The sequence below is a fragment of the Penicillium arizonense genome (assembly GCF_001773325.1).
Source record: "Penicillium arizonense strain CBS 141311 chromosome Unknown PENARI_contig011, whole genome shotgun sequence".
NCBI lineage: Eukaryota > Fungi > Ascomycota > Eurotiomycetes > Eurotiales > Aspergillaceae > Penicillium > Penicillium arizonense.
The window spans coordinates 813,717-829,767 of NW_019173288.1; the positions used below are offsets into that span (position 1 = coordinate 813,717).

Below are 16,051 nucleotides of genomic sequence, written 5' to 3' on the forward strand. Positions count from 1 at the left end.
AAATACATTGGTCTTATTAAGCATGATCGTGTCTCGGTTCAACAGAGACTTATTTGCTAGTACATGCTTCGTAGAACTTATTCATCAAATTATAGATAACTCAGTGAGAAATGGAAAACTGTCCCACAGTGGCAAGTCCATGCCCTCCCAGTCAAGTAAGGTTCCATCAAGCAGGGGTGTGACAGCACCTGTCCCATCATCCGACTGTAACCATGAGTATGGCGCACCCTGCGCGAGTCGTGGAGTCGTAGTCTCTGGTTGGTCGGCACTTTCAGATTGGGTCCGCGGTGTTGTTGGGTTGTCATTCAGGCTAAATATTCGGTTCACGTATTGGCTTCTTCGCTGGCGCGCATGGGCTGCGAGTTGCTGGCGCTGTTGGGTGATAGCTGATTCAAGCATACTTGTAATCTCAAGGTAGTGGGCTGCCTGGGCAGACTGCGGCGCCAGCATGCGCAGGATAGTGAGAGCACCGCGGAATGCACCATCAATCTCGGAGTCGACGTCACGATGGGAAAACATGGAGAACCCGAGCACAAGAGCGGCAGCAAACACAAAAGCTCTGTCCTCTATCGTAAGCGCTTGACCGAATGTTTGGACATAGGGAAATACTTACTTCAGGATACACATATTACGGAAAAGCAGCCCCGACTGGAGGACTTCTAGACACGTCTGTAGCATGTAGACAGCCGAGTCAATACAGGCGGCTGCCAGCCGGGAATGAGCTGGGTCTTCTTCAAGTGGCTCACTGAACACGCCACTTGAGAGGCTCTGGTGCAACCGGGCCAGCCGGACACTCAGTGCCGATATGAGAAAAGGCCGAGTAACTAAAATCACAGCGAAATGATACGAACATGCTACGTGCATGTTCCCAATGGTATGTTGTCGGATGGCACTCTCATCTTCATGTTCCGAAGACGTAGTTCTTAGTGAGTGCGGGAGATGTTCGCTCCAGCGATTTAATTTTCCCAGCAGGAGATCTGCTGTCTCTGTAGATGCCGCTTTTTCGCCGTATAAGCGGTTGACTATCTCGTCCAGGATAAATGATAGATGATATGAAGCCTCCAAACCTGTAGCAGTCGAGTCAGTCCCTACACGGCTGATAGTCTGTCGACTTTCGGGCAATAGAGGCGATATAGCAGAAGGACGTCCGAGGATTGAGCTGACCATGAGATCAAGGACACATAGGCTCATCCATAATCGTGACCTGATATATATCAGCCCGAGTCTGGCTTCTGAGGAGGAAGCTCACCTTTCGTAACGCTCATTGCGACTCACTGACCCTGAAGGGTCTACGTGAAAGCCTAATGCCACTGCGGCGCGTGAAGCCACACCCAGGTACATGAAGGCGGCATTCCGGCGGCATGCCCCGAGCATGTAGAATGACAGCAATAGAAAGACTCGTATCAAATCCATGCTTGGGTCTTCCAGAAAATTCGCAAATGTCCTGCGTTGACCGCGAGCAAAGTAGAATCGTTCCACTTGGACAGTCTCGGGTTCATTAAGGCATGTCTGAGCCCCAATAGCAACCATCAGGTCTACTATGGCCGCTCTTGTCTTTTCTTTGTCGGTTTTCGGCTCCGCTGAATCCATTAATGTGGATAAAATACCATCGCCGCATCCTACATACAGGAATCCGGTTGTCTAGAAGGTTGTCAGATGGTGAATTGGCAGAGGGATTGGTTGTATTACGGCTGCCTCATAGTTCCGGATGAACTGGCGCTTCTCTTCCACGCTGCAACGCTCTTCGGAAAAGTTCAATAGGTCATGATGGGCTTCTGTTTCTAACATATCCTCACTTCTCACATTGTGGGAGAATTGCGATGGCCCAATATGCTGGGTGACTGTATCCCGCAGCAACTGCAGGAATGATAAAGAAGCAGCCTTTCCGACATAAACTGCGAGCAACTGTCAATCGATGTTTCAGACGGGAATCATACAGTTTCATACCTCTTTCTCCCTGTAAGTTGCGGAGCATCCGCGAATGGGTCCGATGTGTAGCTTCGGGGGAGCGCGACCCCGGTTCCAACGTGTCGGACTCGCGCCTAGGAGTGATGACCTCATGTGTCTGTGACCTCAAAGAGCTCTGCGCTTCGGGTTCTGTTTCGCTCCATGGCGGACGGTCACTGACTTGGGGTCGTGAAGCAGGTACAGGGCGGTTGCGGAGGTTTGTATCTAAGGATTTGAACGGGGTACACGTCCGGCTCCGACCTTTGTTGATGCAATTAGTGCATGGAAATGAGCCGCTGCAGCGCTTTTTCGATGAGCGGCAAGCAGTACATGCAGTATTAGCGCGTAAACGATTAGCTGGCAGGACCTTAGGACGCGCCATGATTGATGAAGTGAGTCTGGGGAGATCCCCGCAAGATAAGCGGGGAGCGGGTGTGCGCGGCCCGACATTCGGAAGAGGCACCAGGCAATAGATAACATGAGAGCGAATGATCTCTTGTTTCTTGATCGATCTTATTTATTTAGAGTGGCTTTACTATATTCTGCTTGACTATGCTAGAAGTATGCTCACATGCCGTAGAGCTTTTTCTGCCACTAATCAAGTTCGCTAGTCTTTCGGATATGCATAACGTTAGAGATAGCACCGTACTTCATAAAAGTAATAATAAAAAAAAGTAGAGATTGGTATTTTACAGTTGCAAGCCCGAAATTTCACTGAATTCTAAACAAATATTGAATCGTCAGGAAAAGACGTTGCCCAGTTGCAGTCGGTTGCAGATATATATTTCGGGTGCAAATTTACCATAAATCGATTTTCAACGGAAACGGTCGGTTCTTTTTTCTCTTGATCCAGTATCTGACCAAGATCAATTTAAATACTGATTCCTTCGCTACTTAATCCCATCTCCTCTTCTTGAGAGTAATCAATATCAAGCATAACCTTGATGTGTACGGCAGTTCGGCAAGCCGAGGCATGCCGAGGTATTATTGAATCGACCAATCAACGTCGCTACAGCTGGGCAACGTCAAAATGGAGTGTCGGTGTGACATCCAGACCAAGCATAGACCATTTTGACACATCAAAAGCCCAATTGATCAAGTAATGAGAATGGAGAGCTCATCTTCACCCGGCAACGAGAGGAAAATTCTGTCGGGATCCACCCGGGGAGGCCCACTTGAAAGAGGGTGTTAGTCTGTGATTGGCCAGGCAGTTTGTAAAGTTCCAATCTTGGCAAACAAACTAGACAAACACACGCCTGTCTCGCTTAGCACTAGCGTGGACCTGGCACCGTATAAATATCCACGGCCTCCCCGTCCCTTCTTCTCTTTTTCAAGCGACTCTACGTATGTTCTCCCTGCCCCTACAGGCTATCCTCTAGATAGCCCTGGAATATCCCTGCTTTGAACATGTTACTGACCTCTTCCCACAGTTCAAAGAATCACTTTAGAGTAGACGTCCTCTTTCTAAGCTCTTTATAAGAGCCACAGAATCTCCACCCTTGCTGATGACTGCTATGTCCTCGATGCCCTAAAGTGAAACCTTTTTACTTCCGCCTCGACTGTTACGCGTGCTGTTCGCAGTGTCTGTGTTTTGGTCCAGGGAGTGGTGATGATCTTGACCTGGTCTCGATGTCTGACTTCGGTCGGTCGGTCCTGGTGGGTGTCGAGGAGGTCTGAAAGGTCCTCTTCCATTCTGGTTGATGGTATGGTGAGCTGTAAGAGGGTCCCGTTAATTTCAATAAAAAATTTTCAAACTGCAACGTTTCGCTATTGTAAATGCCTAGTAGACTGATGCGCGTCACGCATAGACGATCATCCTGTCCTCTACATAGATCCTTGTCTTCGAGCACTGGGATCTGCGGTACCTACAATGGGTTCCCATACTCAAGTTGTCTTTGCTACGTGTGAATGTCTGTCTTGTCTAGCGTATTCCACTGCACAGTACAAGGAGTTGAAATATTTTGTCCCAATACATGTGATCGAGGATATTGCGTTTCTTCATTGCTCGGGTATCTCATGTCTCATAAACCGCTAAACAATTACTAGTGTAGACTCAGTTGGCCTCTGATCCTCCTGTCTTCTCGGAAGGTGCACTGCTTCCGTTGCCTCCCTTGGAGCCCTTGTTGCGCGATCCACGTCCTCCACGAGACCCGCGTGAAGACCCGGCATTGTTTCCTGCTCCTTCACCAGCCTTGGCCTTGTTGGCGCTGGGTGCTGGTGTGTCGCGACCCTTGCGAGACTTCTCTGCACCGGGATGGGGATTGGCTTTGCGCTCCAACACCACCACTTGACTCTGGGCGACTGAAACGGGACTGGCGGCAATGGCCTTTTGAAGTCCCTCTGGTCCAGCGAAATTCACATACCCGAATCCTTTCTTCTTGTCAATCTCAACCTTGGTCACTGTTCCGAACGGGTTGAATGCGGCCTCCAATAGTGCCTCAGTGACACCCTGCGAGGGATTGGCGTGCTTCAGGAATGCCTGTGTCGCAGTGGGCGCAGGACCGGTGGCTAGTTTCGCTTTGCTGCCCTTGGAAGATTTGGCAGATGGGTTCGTGGACGGCGCAGGGCTGGCTGCGGATGCTCGCGAGGCTGATTCATCTTGAGGCTTTGTAGAAGTAGATGCATTCTTGGCAGATTTGGCAGATTCCTTCTTGGACATCTCTACCGACGGAGCCGCGGAATCGCGAGAGCTTTCGTTCTTGGGAGAACTAGTATCAGCGGCACCACCCTTGCCGCGCCGTCGGCCTCCAGAGGTCGGAAGTCCAAGGTCGCGCTGAAGGATTTTAGTGGCCACCGCAACATTTCCGCGCTCTCTCTTGCGCTCTGGCGCCGGGGGATTTTCCTTCGTAGCGCTCGATGTAGCAGTCGATTTCCCTGCCTTGGCATTGGCGGCTGCTTGTTTGGTTGTCTTTGTAGATTCCTTGCTCGTCTTCTCTCCCCTGGTTTTCTTTTCGGAGGTTGAGCTGGGTTCTTTGTCGGTTCGTTGCAAAAGCTTCTTCGCCATGACCTTTTCCTGTTTTGATTCCTTCTCCGCGCGGCTGTGCTTGGAGGATTTGGAGCCGCCGTCCTTCGACTTGCTTGCTTTCTTATCCTTGATGTACTGCACCAGCGGCGTAGTCATAACAGACTCCTTCTTCTTCTCTTCGACATCGGCCATTGAATCGACAGGGGCCGGCTTGGTGATAGGCTGAGTTAGGCTTTCGAGGAACGCAATGAAATCCGAGTCTTGATCAATCGTGCCTTGACGGGCATCCTTGCGGGAGCGGCTTCCGGGGGTTTTGGCATAAGCTGCATACTCCAGCGATGGAGGTCCAAGCAGAATGGGATCGTTGGAGGTGTGCCGGGCATCCTGGAACGACTCCTGGCGCACCTTGTCCGAAAGTGTTGTGACATGTTCGGTGGATACAACATGGATGTATGCTCGCGAGGGCCGGGAAGGCTTGGCAGGACTATTCGAGAAGTTCCATCAGTCAGAATAATGGTAGTAGGTGGATGAAAGATATATCGTACTCTTTGGACACTTTGCCAGGCTTGTACTGAAGCCAATCGACCTTTCCTGCCCCGGTTTTCCATTCGTCTCCAAGAGCAGCCTCAAGCTCGGCTTGAGTCAATCCAGGAGGTAGACGTCGGATCAGGAGCTTCAGACGTGGAGCGGGGGGTTTGGGTGCCTTCTTTGGAGGTGCTCCGGAGCCCGACTTCTGTGTGGCCGCCACGGGAATCTGGAGGACACCCGCTGTGGGCTTGCCAGGCTGCATCATCCTGGTCTGGTTGCAAGAAAGTTTCGTCAAAAAAGGAATGATGTAAATGGGAGAGATCCCATATGATCCAAGGTCTCGTTATACTGTGAGATCCTGAGGCGGTACCGCACGTGACTGAGCCCGCCAAGCCTTCATATGTTCCCTCAAGATCCAAGGTATACAACTGAGAGATACATTGAGTAAGCTATGGAATGGACATATTTTAAGGAAGTGGCTTAAAGTCTGCAGACTGAGATGAGAAAGAAATATGGGAGTCGAATACATTCATTTTAATAACTATGTCGAATCATGTTTCATTATACACAGACATGCCTACACGGCCAACCTTTTGATTCAACAGAGATAGCATATGACTTAAGGGTACTCGGTGGATTCCTCGTTTTGAGTCTGCCCTGCTAGTATTGACCTGATATAGTATCAAGAGTGTTGTTTTTGAAAGAGATCACCCAGAACGAATGAAGTATTGAATGTTTGTAAGCGCGATGTGACGTGCTTATCGATAATCTCTCCAACTGACCTGAGCTCACTCCTCTCTTCAACTCTCAACTCATCCACAATGGACAAGAACTTGTTGGAAGACCAGCGATATGTGCAAAGCAAAACCCCCAAACGAAGCTGGTGGATGATACTCTGCGCGGCCTTAGCTACTGGCTGGTTTGCTTGGCCGTATCTGTGTTGTTCACCTCCACTTAGCATCGAGGACAGAGTGGAGCGCATCCTATCACAAACTCCCTTGATCGGTAGGAATGAATCAAATCTGCGTGGAGGATGACGATTGACCGGTTAAACAGACGGTCATGATGACTTCCCCATTTTCGTTCGGGAGGTCTTCCACAATCGCATCAATGATCGCAATTTTACTGATGCCTTTGTCAAGGGCACGCTGCCAGGCCATGTGGATATTCCTCGGCTGCAGAAGGGTCGCGTCGGTGGTACCTTTTGGAGTGTCTACGTGCCATGTCCTGCTGATGGAGCCGACTTCTCTGACGAGAATTATGCAGCAAGTAAGGGAAACACAGGCTGACCGCAAAATGGTATACTCATCTAGTCATAGGTGTGCGTGAGACGATCGAGCAGGTGGATGTGATGTCGCGTGTTCAACAAGCCCATCCCGAGATCTTCTCGGCGCCTCCCAATGGCACCACTGCCTTGTCAGCTTTCCGCGAAGGAAAGATAATTTCACCCCTGGGCATGGAGGGCCTGCACTCCATCGGAAATTCCCTTGCCCATCTTCGAATCTTCTATGAACTGGGCGTCTCGTACGCTACGCTGACACACAATTGCCACAACCGGTACGCCGATGCCGCTCTTCTTGAAGTCCCGGGAGGTATAAAAAAGGCCGACCCTCTCTGGCACGGCGTCAGTGAGGACGGCAAGAGGCTGATTTCGGAGATGAACCGCCTTGGAATGATTGTTGATCTAGCGCATGTGAGCGCGGAGACTATGCGGGATGTCTTGGGCGCTGGAAAGTCCGATTGGACTGGTAGTCGTGCTCCAGTGATATACAGCCACAGCTCCGCCTATGCACTTTGCCCACATCCGCGCAACGTGCCCGATGACATTCTGGAGCTGGTGCGTCAAAAGAACTCTCTAGTCATGGTCAACTTCGCAACGGACTTCATATCCTGCACGGCCTCTGATCGCGATGACGGGATACCCGACGAGGACCCTGAACATGCGACTTTAGAACGCGTCGCCGACCATATCATTCACATTGGGAAGCTCGTCGGCTTTGCACATGTTGGCATAGGCAGTGACTTCGATGGTATTCCGACAGTCCCGCGTGGGCTCGAAGATGTTTCCAGATTTCCAAGTCTGATCGCAGAGTTGCTGAAACGGGGAGTGAGTGACGCGGATGCAAGCAAGGTGGCAGGCGGTAACTTGCTGAGAGTCTGGGCGGACGTTGATCAAGTAGCACTTCAAATGCAGGCCGATGGAGTTCCACCCGCCGAGGACTCCTGGTAGTACATGCTGGCAAGAGCACAAAGCCACACAAGGCAACCTTGGAAGGCTTACATGTAAAGCCCGGATGCCAAGCTTAATGTTGCGTCTGGACGTCAAATTATCATAGCATGGTATAGTTTCTTTCTAAATGTTGATACGTCTTATTACGATAAATTGACTAGCAAGTATCGGGTGCTTGCAATATCGTCCATCTAGGACGACCCGAACCATTGGACTATACGTCCTTTGCCTTGGTCTTCTTGTACCTGGTTCCATGACACACAAGCAAATACTTTGCAAAGAGGTCCTCAGCAAATTATCGAAGGGCTCATAGGTGGCTCCAAGTCGGTATGCAGCAGCAATGCCGGAGATACACGCGATCTCGTGCATATTCTGCATCGTAATTTGTTATTTCCGCACAAAAAGGAATTATAAAGCTGACAAAACTCACCACCATCGTCCAGCTTCCTGCATATTGCGTCCGATTAGTTCTATTGATGAACATCATCCCCGGAACTACTCTGAGATAGTGCTGCCACCGGTGGCCAAATTGATGCCACCATTTCTGTCTGTCCAAAACAATTAACTTAAATCGCTAGGAATGGATCAATCACATACGATATGATTTTGGATGGGTCAATGGCATCCCATGTCCAAAGGTCTTTTTCTTGGTCATTCTGGCAACAGTGGAGTTAGCGGGTTTTTCTAAATCGTGAAACTGAGATTGGGACAGGGGCTGGTACTAAGAAGATCGTCTGGAGCACATGTTGGTCCTGAGGCAGAGGAGGTTTGTTTTCGCCCAGTTCCTCACGGAACTGATGCTGGTAGTTACTACAATTGAACCCCATTTCGATTTTTGTCGAGTCCGATACATAGGAATGCATGTAGTACATCGGGCGGAATCCCAGCCAGCCATCCTTCTGGCTACGGGGTTCTTGTTCGGCAAATGCGATTTGGTTCTTGCGTTCCTGAGTTGTGGGTTTTGCACAGAGCTTGGGATCATAAACTGACTCGAAGATCTGCCGGAAATAATTGGAGTCGGAGTGAGTGATGGTGAGGTCGTTGAAGAATTTGACTCCACCCAAGACATACTTCTCGCGCCACGTAGCATTTTGACCCAGGAGGTTCTTAGATTCGTCTGCTGGGCAGCATATGACTAGATCGTCGAATGTTTCTGTCGATGGTTGCCCTGTCGATTGTCCCTCTTCATGGTCCTGCAGCTGCAGCACGACACCCTTTTTGCCTCGTTCAACGATGGTCACGTTGCAATTGAGTCGAATATCAACACCCTTGACGCGCAAACCTGCCGCCAAATCTCGGTAAAAGTTGTTCAAGTTCGGGAACGTATACATGAGAGGGAGGTTTGGCAATAGTGTATCCGGGTCATACTCCCACAACTTCATCTGGGGATCATTGAAGAGACGCTCTAAGAGGACACTAGAGACATTGGGAGTTTGATTCCCTGTTCCCAGAAACAATGCCAGGAGTTGCAAGACCATTTGGTTGCTGAAATCTGCGCTGAAACGAAACAAACGCAGAATAGTTTTGACCGGCATGATGCCGAGAATGGGCATCAAATATTTGACGCACGTAAGGACCCGCAAGAGCTTCTTGATTTCTGCTGAGTGTTGATCGACCAGTGCATTAGGGAACACGTTGGTCCAGAAGTTTCTCCCTTTGCCAAACGCAACTTGAAGCTTGACCGGCTGGGGCTCATAACCATAACGACGGAAAAACTGGAAAGTGTGCCGGAATATTTGCGAGCCCCCTTGAACGCCGTCGTTTAACGAGCTCGCCCCATGTGTAGACTGATCCAATGGGATTGATGTCGCTTGGCCGCCGGTATGCGAGTCGATGTCAATCAGCGTTACTGCGAACTCGGGATGCTTGGCCAAGGTGGCAGCGCAGGACATGCCCGCAGCACCAGCCCCGATAATAGCGACTTTCTTCAACATGTCAATGCTTGTAACCAGTGAGATTCCTGTTCGCATCCCTTAATGTTACGGTGAATCGGGAATTGGTGATGTCAGGGCTTTGAAGGTTCGATCGACCAATTACAGCCCCGCAGATCTATACAGTTTAGAAAGGAATGTTGAGGTTATTGAGCGTTAGATTCGTCACTCATCATGTCCAATCCGATAATGATTACTTACTCGCACAAGTCATGGTTCCATCCTCTCTTAATCTAGATCATCATGTCCAGGCCCAACGGATCGCCCTGTGACGATGGTGGACTTGGAGCCTCATATTTGATGCCGTGCTGATATATTTCATCTCCATAGTAAAGCATGAACGTCTTCATTTCTTCATCCGAAAGCAAATAAATCTCTGCCACCAAAGTGTTTTTGGTATCCGTGAACTCGCCTTTCCAATGACCGACAGCCGTTTTCTCCTCCAAAGTGAGAGTGAGTCTCTGCACATCGGGGTGGCTGGCAACAGTAGGTGGCATGAGGCTGAGGACGGAATTCGCCGACGACAGCTGATCCCGAGCGTCTGATATCCGGCACAGCTCGTTTCGCGCCCGGGTAAAGTTGTATCTGGTGGATCCGTGGATACCCATGGTGGTCTGGTATCCGGCGGAGACTGAGGGAGGCGAGACTCAGTTAGCCATTCGAGGTGGCATGATAGGATACATCGCTAATGAGTTGACTTACTGTCAAAGCGTGTGAAAGAACCTGAGATAGATCACTCAGAGTAGTGGTGATAGGATAGAGATGATGAAAGACCCAAAGGTGCCACCAAGATGAGAAGAGATTAGTTATGGAGTGGGAGGATGTGTTGAGCTGAAGCGGTGGAGAGGCAAGGTCCACATTCATATTGAATTGCGAGTAAGTGTAGCAGCTTCATCTGATATCTCTCCACAAACAAATCATCACATGACAGAGCTTGCTTTGATATTTGGTGTTTGGAGCTACTACTTCGGTCTAAGAACTCACTAGATACCTACATGTGTTGACCTGCAGACAAGCACATCGAGCGAGCAAGTGGTACGCGAGCGTTGCCAGATCCATTCGCACTGTGGTCAATACAAGAGTCAATCCGAGACATCTATACCCGGGGAGTCAGCATCTAGCAATTTTGTCTGGAATCTAGACTTGGTAACATGTTAGATGAAATCCAGCGTAAATTATGATTGTTGGAGAGTATGTCCTTGGATATTTTGGCGGAGCTGCATGTTTCTCGGCGAACTGAATGCAAAGTCTATACATGTAATCCATGTAAACGAGCTAGGCAATGCCGAGATATCCGTGGTATGGGGAATTCGAGTGTGGGGAGCTTGTAAATAGCTTAATTTCCTAAGAATTTCCCACTTGACAAGTATCCGTTTGGCCCGATCGGATATCCCGGAGAACGCCCGACTTGAGCGTTTCCTCCTTCAAACACCTCGAGATTCGCAACATGAACACCCTGTCGCTGCCACCCAAGCTCACCCACCTCTTTACTCTCCGCTGTGCGGTGGACCCGCCAATGGAGGTCGGCAATGGCCCCTATGGAAGGCGGCGTTGTGTTCCGATTAAGTCTGGATCAGTACAGGGAAAGTACATCAACGGCGAGGTTGTGCCCACAGGAGGCGCAGATTTCATGTACAAGTCCAATGACCCCGATACGATGGACATGTTCTGATGCAATAACTAGGTTGGTGGAGGAGGACCAGACGACACATGTCAATACCAACTACATAATCAAAAGTGACGACGGGGCATTTCTTTACATTCGGTAACTTCACTTTGACTGAGAGCATTGGCGTCAAAGAAAACACGCTGATCAAGAACAGGACCGAGGGCACCAGAGCAGGTCCCCCGGAGGTGCTTCGGGCGCTGATGGAAGGTGGACCGGTAGACCCCAGCCAGTATTGGTTTCACCTGCATGTAAAGATTGAGACTGGCCACGAGAAGTACAGGTGGATGAACAATCGTGTCATTGTGGGACGCGCGACAAGGGCCAAGGGCGAAGTAGCCTATGATGCATACTTTTTGGAAAACCCCTCCGAGGCAGAAGAAGGGAAGAATAACAAGAGTTTGCTCTAACTGCCGCACGCAGCAGACTGGGACATCAGACATTAATTTTGATCTATAAACATTTGGGTACATATACAAAGTCGCTCAAAGGGCTTCACTGTGCATGAAAACGCTGGAGTAATAACTCGGCCAAATTTACATATCGGCCTTGGCTCACATCTTGCTGAGCCAGGATCTGCTCGGCAACGTCATATGCCCACACGTACTCAGAATGGAACTCGCGTAGTTCCCATAAGCGCTGTCGGAGCCACGCTTGTTGCGTTGGGTCACTGGTTTCAATCACTGCCATCAATAACGGCCAGTGTAGACGTCTGAGTAAATTTGGATCGCTTAGGAACTGCTTCTGAGCAATATCAACAATTCCCGCAGTGGCCTGTTGGTGTATGGCTGCAGGCAAGGTGTCTACACAAAGAAGGCGACGGTGAAGAATGACCTGAGCGTAGAAGGTAGAGACGGCCATATAGATGGTATTGACCGTTCGGCGAGCAGAGACACCGGCGGCGAATCTCGCAGTGACGAAAAGGTCGGAGAATTTCTAACACAGTCAATCAAGATCACAGACCTCTTATGTTATTGCACTCACCTCTCGGATAGTGAGGATTTCACGAAATATGACATCTGCAGAGTCGGCGGTACCAGCCGCGGAGTCCACAAGGGATTTCCAAGTTCGATGGCGTAGACAGAATCCGTCATGCAGCAGTTCCAGGGCCCGGTAGTTCTCAATGTCATCCAGAACCTCCTCATCTGGATACTGCTCGCCCCAGAAGCATCGGCCCCAGAGACGAGCGCAACGATGCAGATGATCTGGCTGCAGAGCGGGATTCCCAGATTGTGTAACATAATCATTTAAAGACTCGGTCAAACCCATCGGGCGGCAGCTGGAGTCAATATATCTGTATGATGTGAGCGGTGTAATCAACATTCAGGTTTGGGAATAGACTCACAATATCCACAGTAAAAATTGTTCAGGAATGAAAGACATCTTGGCAACGGTCCCAGGCTCATCAGACGGGCCACTAGGCCCAGGAGATAGTAGCATATCATTCACATCTTTGATGCGGAAAAGTTGGGGGTGCGTTTCCAGAAGTGAGCGCACACCCTGGAGATGAAGTTGTAACTATGGGAGTATCAGTAGAAAGCTCATTGGGGATGATAGGATATTAGAAGGGGCTAGCCTTACGTGACGCACTGAGTGTCCAAACTGCCACTCCCAAGCTATCATCAAGAAGACTGTCGCAAAGACTGTCTCGACTTCATCCAAAGACACTTGTCGCGGTGTCTCGAGAAGTTGCCTGAACTCTTTCACTGCCAGACTATAATGATATCGCCCATGGTCGTCTGCTGTCGGTCGACCCGGAGAACGCACAACCAAGCCATTGCGATGCATGTCACACGCAGATAGCGCGAGAATCATCCGCATTATTACTTTGTTTGACGCAGCAGGGCCTTGATATAGATGACTATGGAATATACAACGAATTAGCAGGCTGAAACTCCGGATGCAGGGTGAGAACAGTCACCCCTTGCCGCGCAAGTGGAGAAACTCACCAAAAACTGCTCCACTTCCAACCTTTCATATAGTAATAAACGAGAGAGGACGAAGGAAAGTACTGAAAGTACTGAAGATCAAGCGCATTGAGCGCCAGGGAATTGGCGCAAGCGACATTATTGAAATTTAACGACGGGTATATCGGGGTCGCAATGGGCGTGGAACGGAACGACGTCAATTGGGTTGTGTCGAAGGGCACAAAATCGCCTGCCCAAGAAACGGGGGAAAGACTTGTATAAAGGAGATCCTGTTGGGTATCGACTAGATCTTCGAACTTGGGCAAGGGCCACTGTTCGGGCGCACTGGGTGCCGGTTCGAGATGTCTGATCTGTGTACTCCGTCCACGCTTGACTGGAACTCCCCATTCGCAATTGAGACGTAAGGCGGAACATCGTCCGCAGACTGGTTTTTCTTCGCCGCATTTCACTTTGCGACGGCGACAGGTACTACAGCCTACGGGGAAAGGTATTAGCCGGCTCATGGGAAACCGGGACAAAGAACTCACCACTCTTCGAACGTGGGCCGTTACGCCCGGATTGCACGGACATGGATTGACAATCCCCCACCACTCCACACAGACATGAAAGATTGAAGGTTGGATGAAGATGGGAAGAATTGAGGGTCTGAGAAGTGCCGAAGCCGATAAGGCCGATAACGCGGGGAAAGCTGAGTCATTCATGACGTGCACGGTTTAAACCTACTCTTTGTATACTCTTTTGTATACAACTGATACATTGAATTGCCTCTACTCTGATTTATACGGTTACTCCTTTGCAATCTCATCTTTCCACTGCCGCTGCGCAGTATCAAACATGGCAGCTTCCACAACCATATCCCACCCAATGAGCGCCAAGGACTTTCCAACAATAAGTGCTTCAGCGTGAGCATCATCCGTTCCAGCCGCAGCTGCAAATGTCGGATGATGGGGGAATGATGTTGGGGGTGCTGGAATGGCGAACATTGTGTGTAGTGTGGGAGTCTCGTAGCTGACATTGCCTATTGAAGTCAGCTCAACCGCTCAATGGGCTTCATCGGAACTACCTACCGATATCCGAGGATCCTGTCAGAACTTTATCGTGGCGCTGGAGTACTTTGCGATTGTATCGTCCCATGTGTGCGGAATACCGCTCGCACAGAGTGTCATTCAGTCGGACATCGGTATAGAGCTCATCCCTTGAAGCACATCTATCAGCCAATGGCACGTTCTTGGATACCAGGGACTACTCACTCTTCAATCTTGACTTGGCAACCAGTGGCAAGCGCACCGGCTTCGATACAGTTGCGCACTTTGCCAATAAGGGTGTTGAGTCCCTTGAGGGTAGGGCTACGAACCTGCCAGAATGCCTTGGTGTACGCCGGAATGACATTAGCCACCTTGGGTGTGTCCAGGAACGCACAATGAATGCGTTGATCTGGAAGTAGCTGTTGACGCAGAACAGCAACATTGTTATACGATGACACCAGGGCGTCAAGAGCATTAATTCCTTCCCAGGGGTTGCCGCCAGCGTGGGCGTTTCTTCCCGTAAATTCGCCTGTGTTGAAACCACTTATCAGTTTGGGATAAAGAGGAAGGGACCAAGGAACTTACAATGAATGTTTTTGCGGGCATTCATTAAAGTGCCAGCGATTCCATCACACGCCTCCTCGTCCGGGTAGATTTTCTGGGGACCAGGATGACTTTATAGATAATTAGAACGCGAGAATCCCAGTGCTTGTCAGAGGTGAGTACATACGCCATGAGAGAGATGTCTACTCCTTTATAAGCCCCAGCATCGATCAGCTTGGCCTTTCCGCCTCCATTCTCTTCGGCTGGTGTGCCCAGCAGCTGAGCTCGGCCAGGGATTCCGTATTTCTTCAATACAAACGAAAGAGCAAGAAAGGCCGCAATGCTGCTAGTTGAGATCAGGTTGTGACCACATGCATGGCCGATGTCCGGTAAGGCGTCGTATTCCGCGTTGAAGTTGATCAACCGTCCACCAGATCCGCTCAGTGCCTCAAATGAGGTATCCAGGCCGTACGCATGACGAGTGACTGAGAAGCCTTGGGCATCAAGGAAATCGCAGATTGCATTGTGAGCAAGGTGTTCCTCGTATGCAAGCTCGGGGTTGGACCAAATCTGAAAGGTAAATCAAGAAATTAGACATGACTACAGAAGGCCAAATGTAAGAGGATCCAAACCTGATGATTGAGCTCTCGCAATTCCGTTTGAAGTGCTTGGAGGGCAGCATCTACAGAAGCCTTTACCTCTTCGATGTCAATTGCTGTAACAGTCATGGTGGATTGAAGGCTTTTCTAAACTCTTGCTATGTGTGTTTGACAAATGCTAACTGTTGAGGGAAATGAGGATAGTCCAAGTTTAACTATCACAGGGGCCTCAGGTTCCTCCTGGACGACATCCGATGCATCCGATGTTGTCCATTCATTACAAAAGATAATCAGTCATGTAGTATTCATGTGGCGTTTGCCGACAGAGTCAGGCGGTTATCGTCACGAGTGGGATCATCTCAGCCTATGGCCAGGGCCATCACTTGGGAACAGACCTATGCCAACAAGAGGGGGAAGTATGAAGCGGAAATGACGGTATCTTCCCGCGATATTTGGGCCAATGGAGTGTGGCCCCTCGGCAAATATCCATAAACACATGGACTTCTCCAGGTTTTTAGAGTGTGGGGAACGACCTACCACCTGTCTATAGTCGTTAATCAATCGCCAAGTCCCCTATCCGATGTGTCTATTCTCGTCGGATCAAAGATAGGTAAAAGTGGGTTGCCGATGAAGAGTGCTGATTCGCTGCACTAGCCGATTCGAGGTTAATCTTTAGCTCTCTGGGCAAT

The 16,051-nt window shown here is 49.8% G+C and overlaps 7 protein-coding genes across 7 annotated transcripts; 2 read left to right on the top strand and 5 right to left on the bottom strand.

Moving 5' to 3' along the window:
- Positions 1-84: 84 nt before the first annotated feature.
- On the bottom strand, positions 85-2,329 carry PENARI_c011G03515 (Zn(II)2Cys6 transcription factor; the record flags this gene model as incomplete). The annotated part of the gene is made up of 5 exons (XM_022632552.1): positions 85-559; positions 614-1,204; positions 1,250-1,641; positions 1,690-1,895; positions 1,948-2,329. 5 exons carry the CDS (start codon positions 2,327-2,329, stop codon positions 85-87), a joined length of 2,046 nt encoding a protein of 681 aa, XP_022487610.1.
- Positions 2,330-4,000: 1,671 nt separating this feature from the next.
- On the bottom strand, positions 4,001-5,705 carry PENARI_c011G02077 (putative nonsense-mediated mRNA decay protein Upf3; the record flags this gene model as incomplete). The annotated part of the gene is made up of 2 exons (XM_022632520.1): positions 4,001-5,396; positions 5,458-5,705. 2 exons carry the CDS (start codon positions 5,703-5,705, stop codon positions 4,001-4,003), a joined length of 1,644 nt encoding a protein of 547 aa, XP_022487573.1.
- Positions 5,706-6,261: 556 nt separating this feature from the next.
- On the top strand, positions 6,262-7,670 carry PENARI_c011G07864 (putative dipeptidase; the record flags this gene model as incomplete). Its single annotated transcript, XM_022632663.1, has 3 exons — positions 6,262-6,445; positions 6,497-6,709; positions 6,760-7,670. The coding sequence occupies 3 exons, from the start codon at positions 6,262-6,264 to the stop codon at positions 7,668-7,670; spliced, it is 1,308 nt and encodes a 435-aa protein (XP_022487393.1).
- Positions 7,671-8,236: 566 nt separating this feature from the next.
- On the bottom strand, positions 8,237-9,604 carry PENARI_c011G09185 (putative flavin-containing amine oxidasedehydrogenase; the record flags this gene model as incomplete). Its single annotated transcript, XM_022632695.1, has 2 exons — positions 8,237-8,326; positions 8,393-9,604. 2 exons carry the CDS (start codon positions 9,602-9,604, stop codon positions 8,237-8,239), a joined length of 1,302 nt encoding a protein of 433 aa, XP_022487545.1.
- Positions 9,605-9,834: 230 nt separating this feature from the next.
- On the bottom strand, positions 9,835-10,209 carry PENARI_c011G00733 (uncharacterized protein; the record flags this gene model as incomplete). Its single annotated transcript, XM_022632483.1, has 1 exon — positions 9,835-10,209. The coding sequence occupies one exon, from the start codon at positions 10,207-10,209 to the stop codon at positions 9,835-9,837; it is 375 nt and encodes a 124-aa protein (XP_022487520.1).
- An 839-nt stretch (positions 10,210-11,048) lies between these two features.
- On the top strand, positions 11,049-11,677 carry PENARI_c011G00717 (DUF3237 domain-containing protein; the record flags this gene model as incomplete). Its single annotated transcript, XM_022632482.1, has 3 exons — positions 11,049-11,233; positions 11,286-11,366; positions 11,425-11,677. The coding sequence occupies 3 exons, from the start codon at positions 11,049-11,051 to the stop codon at positions 11,675-11,677; spliced, it is 519 nt and encodes a 172-aa protein (XP_022487539.1).
- A 2,303-nt stretch (positions 11,678-13,980) lies between these two features.
- Positions 13,981-15,491, bottom strand: PENARI_c011G01976 (M20 family metallopeptidase; the record flags this gene model as incomplete). The annotated part of the gene is made up of 6 exons (XM_022632516.1): positions 13,981-14,213; positions 14,263-14,390; positions 14,446-14,749; positions 14,806-14,894; positions 14,951-15,333; positions 15,396-15,491. The coding sequence occupies 6 exons, from the start codon at positions 15,489-15,491 to the stop codon at positions 13,981-13,983; spliced, it is 1,233 nt and encodes a 410-aa protein (XP_022487561.1).
- Positions 15,492-16,051: the final 560 nt, after the last annotated feature.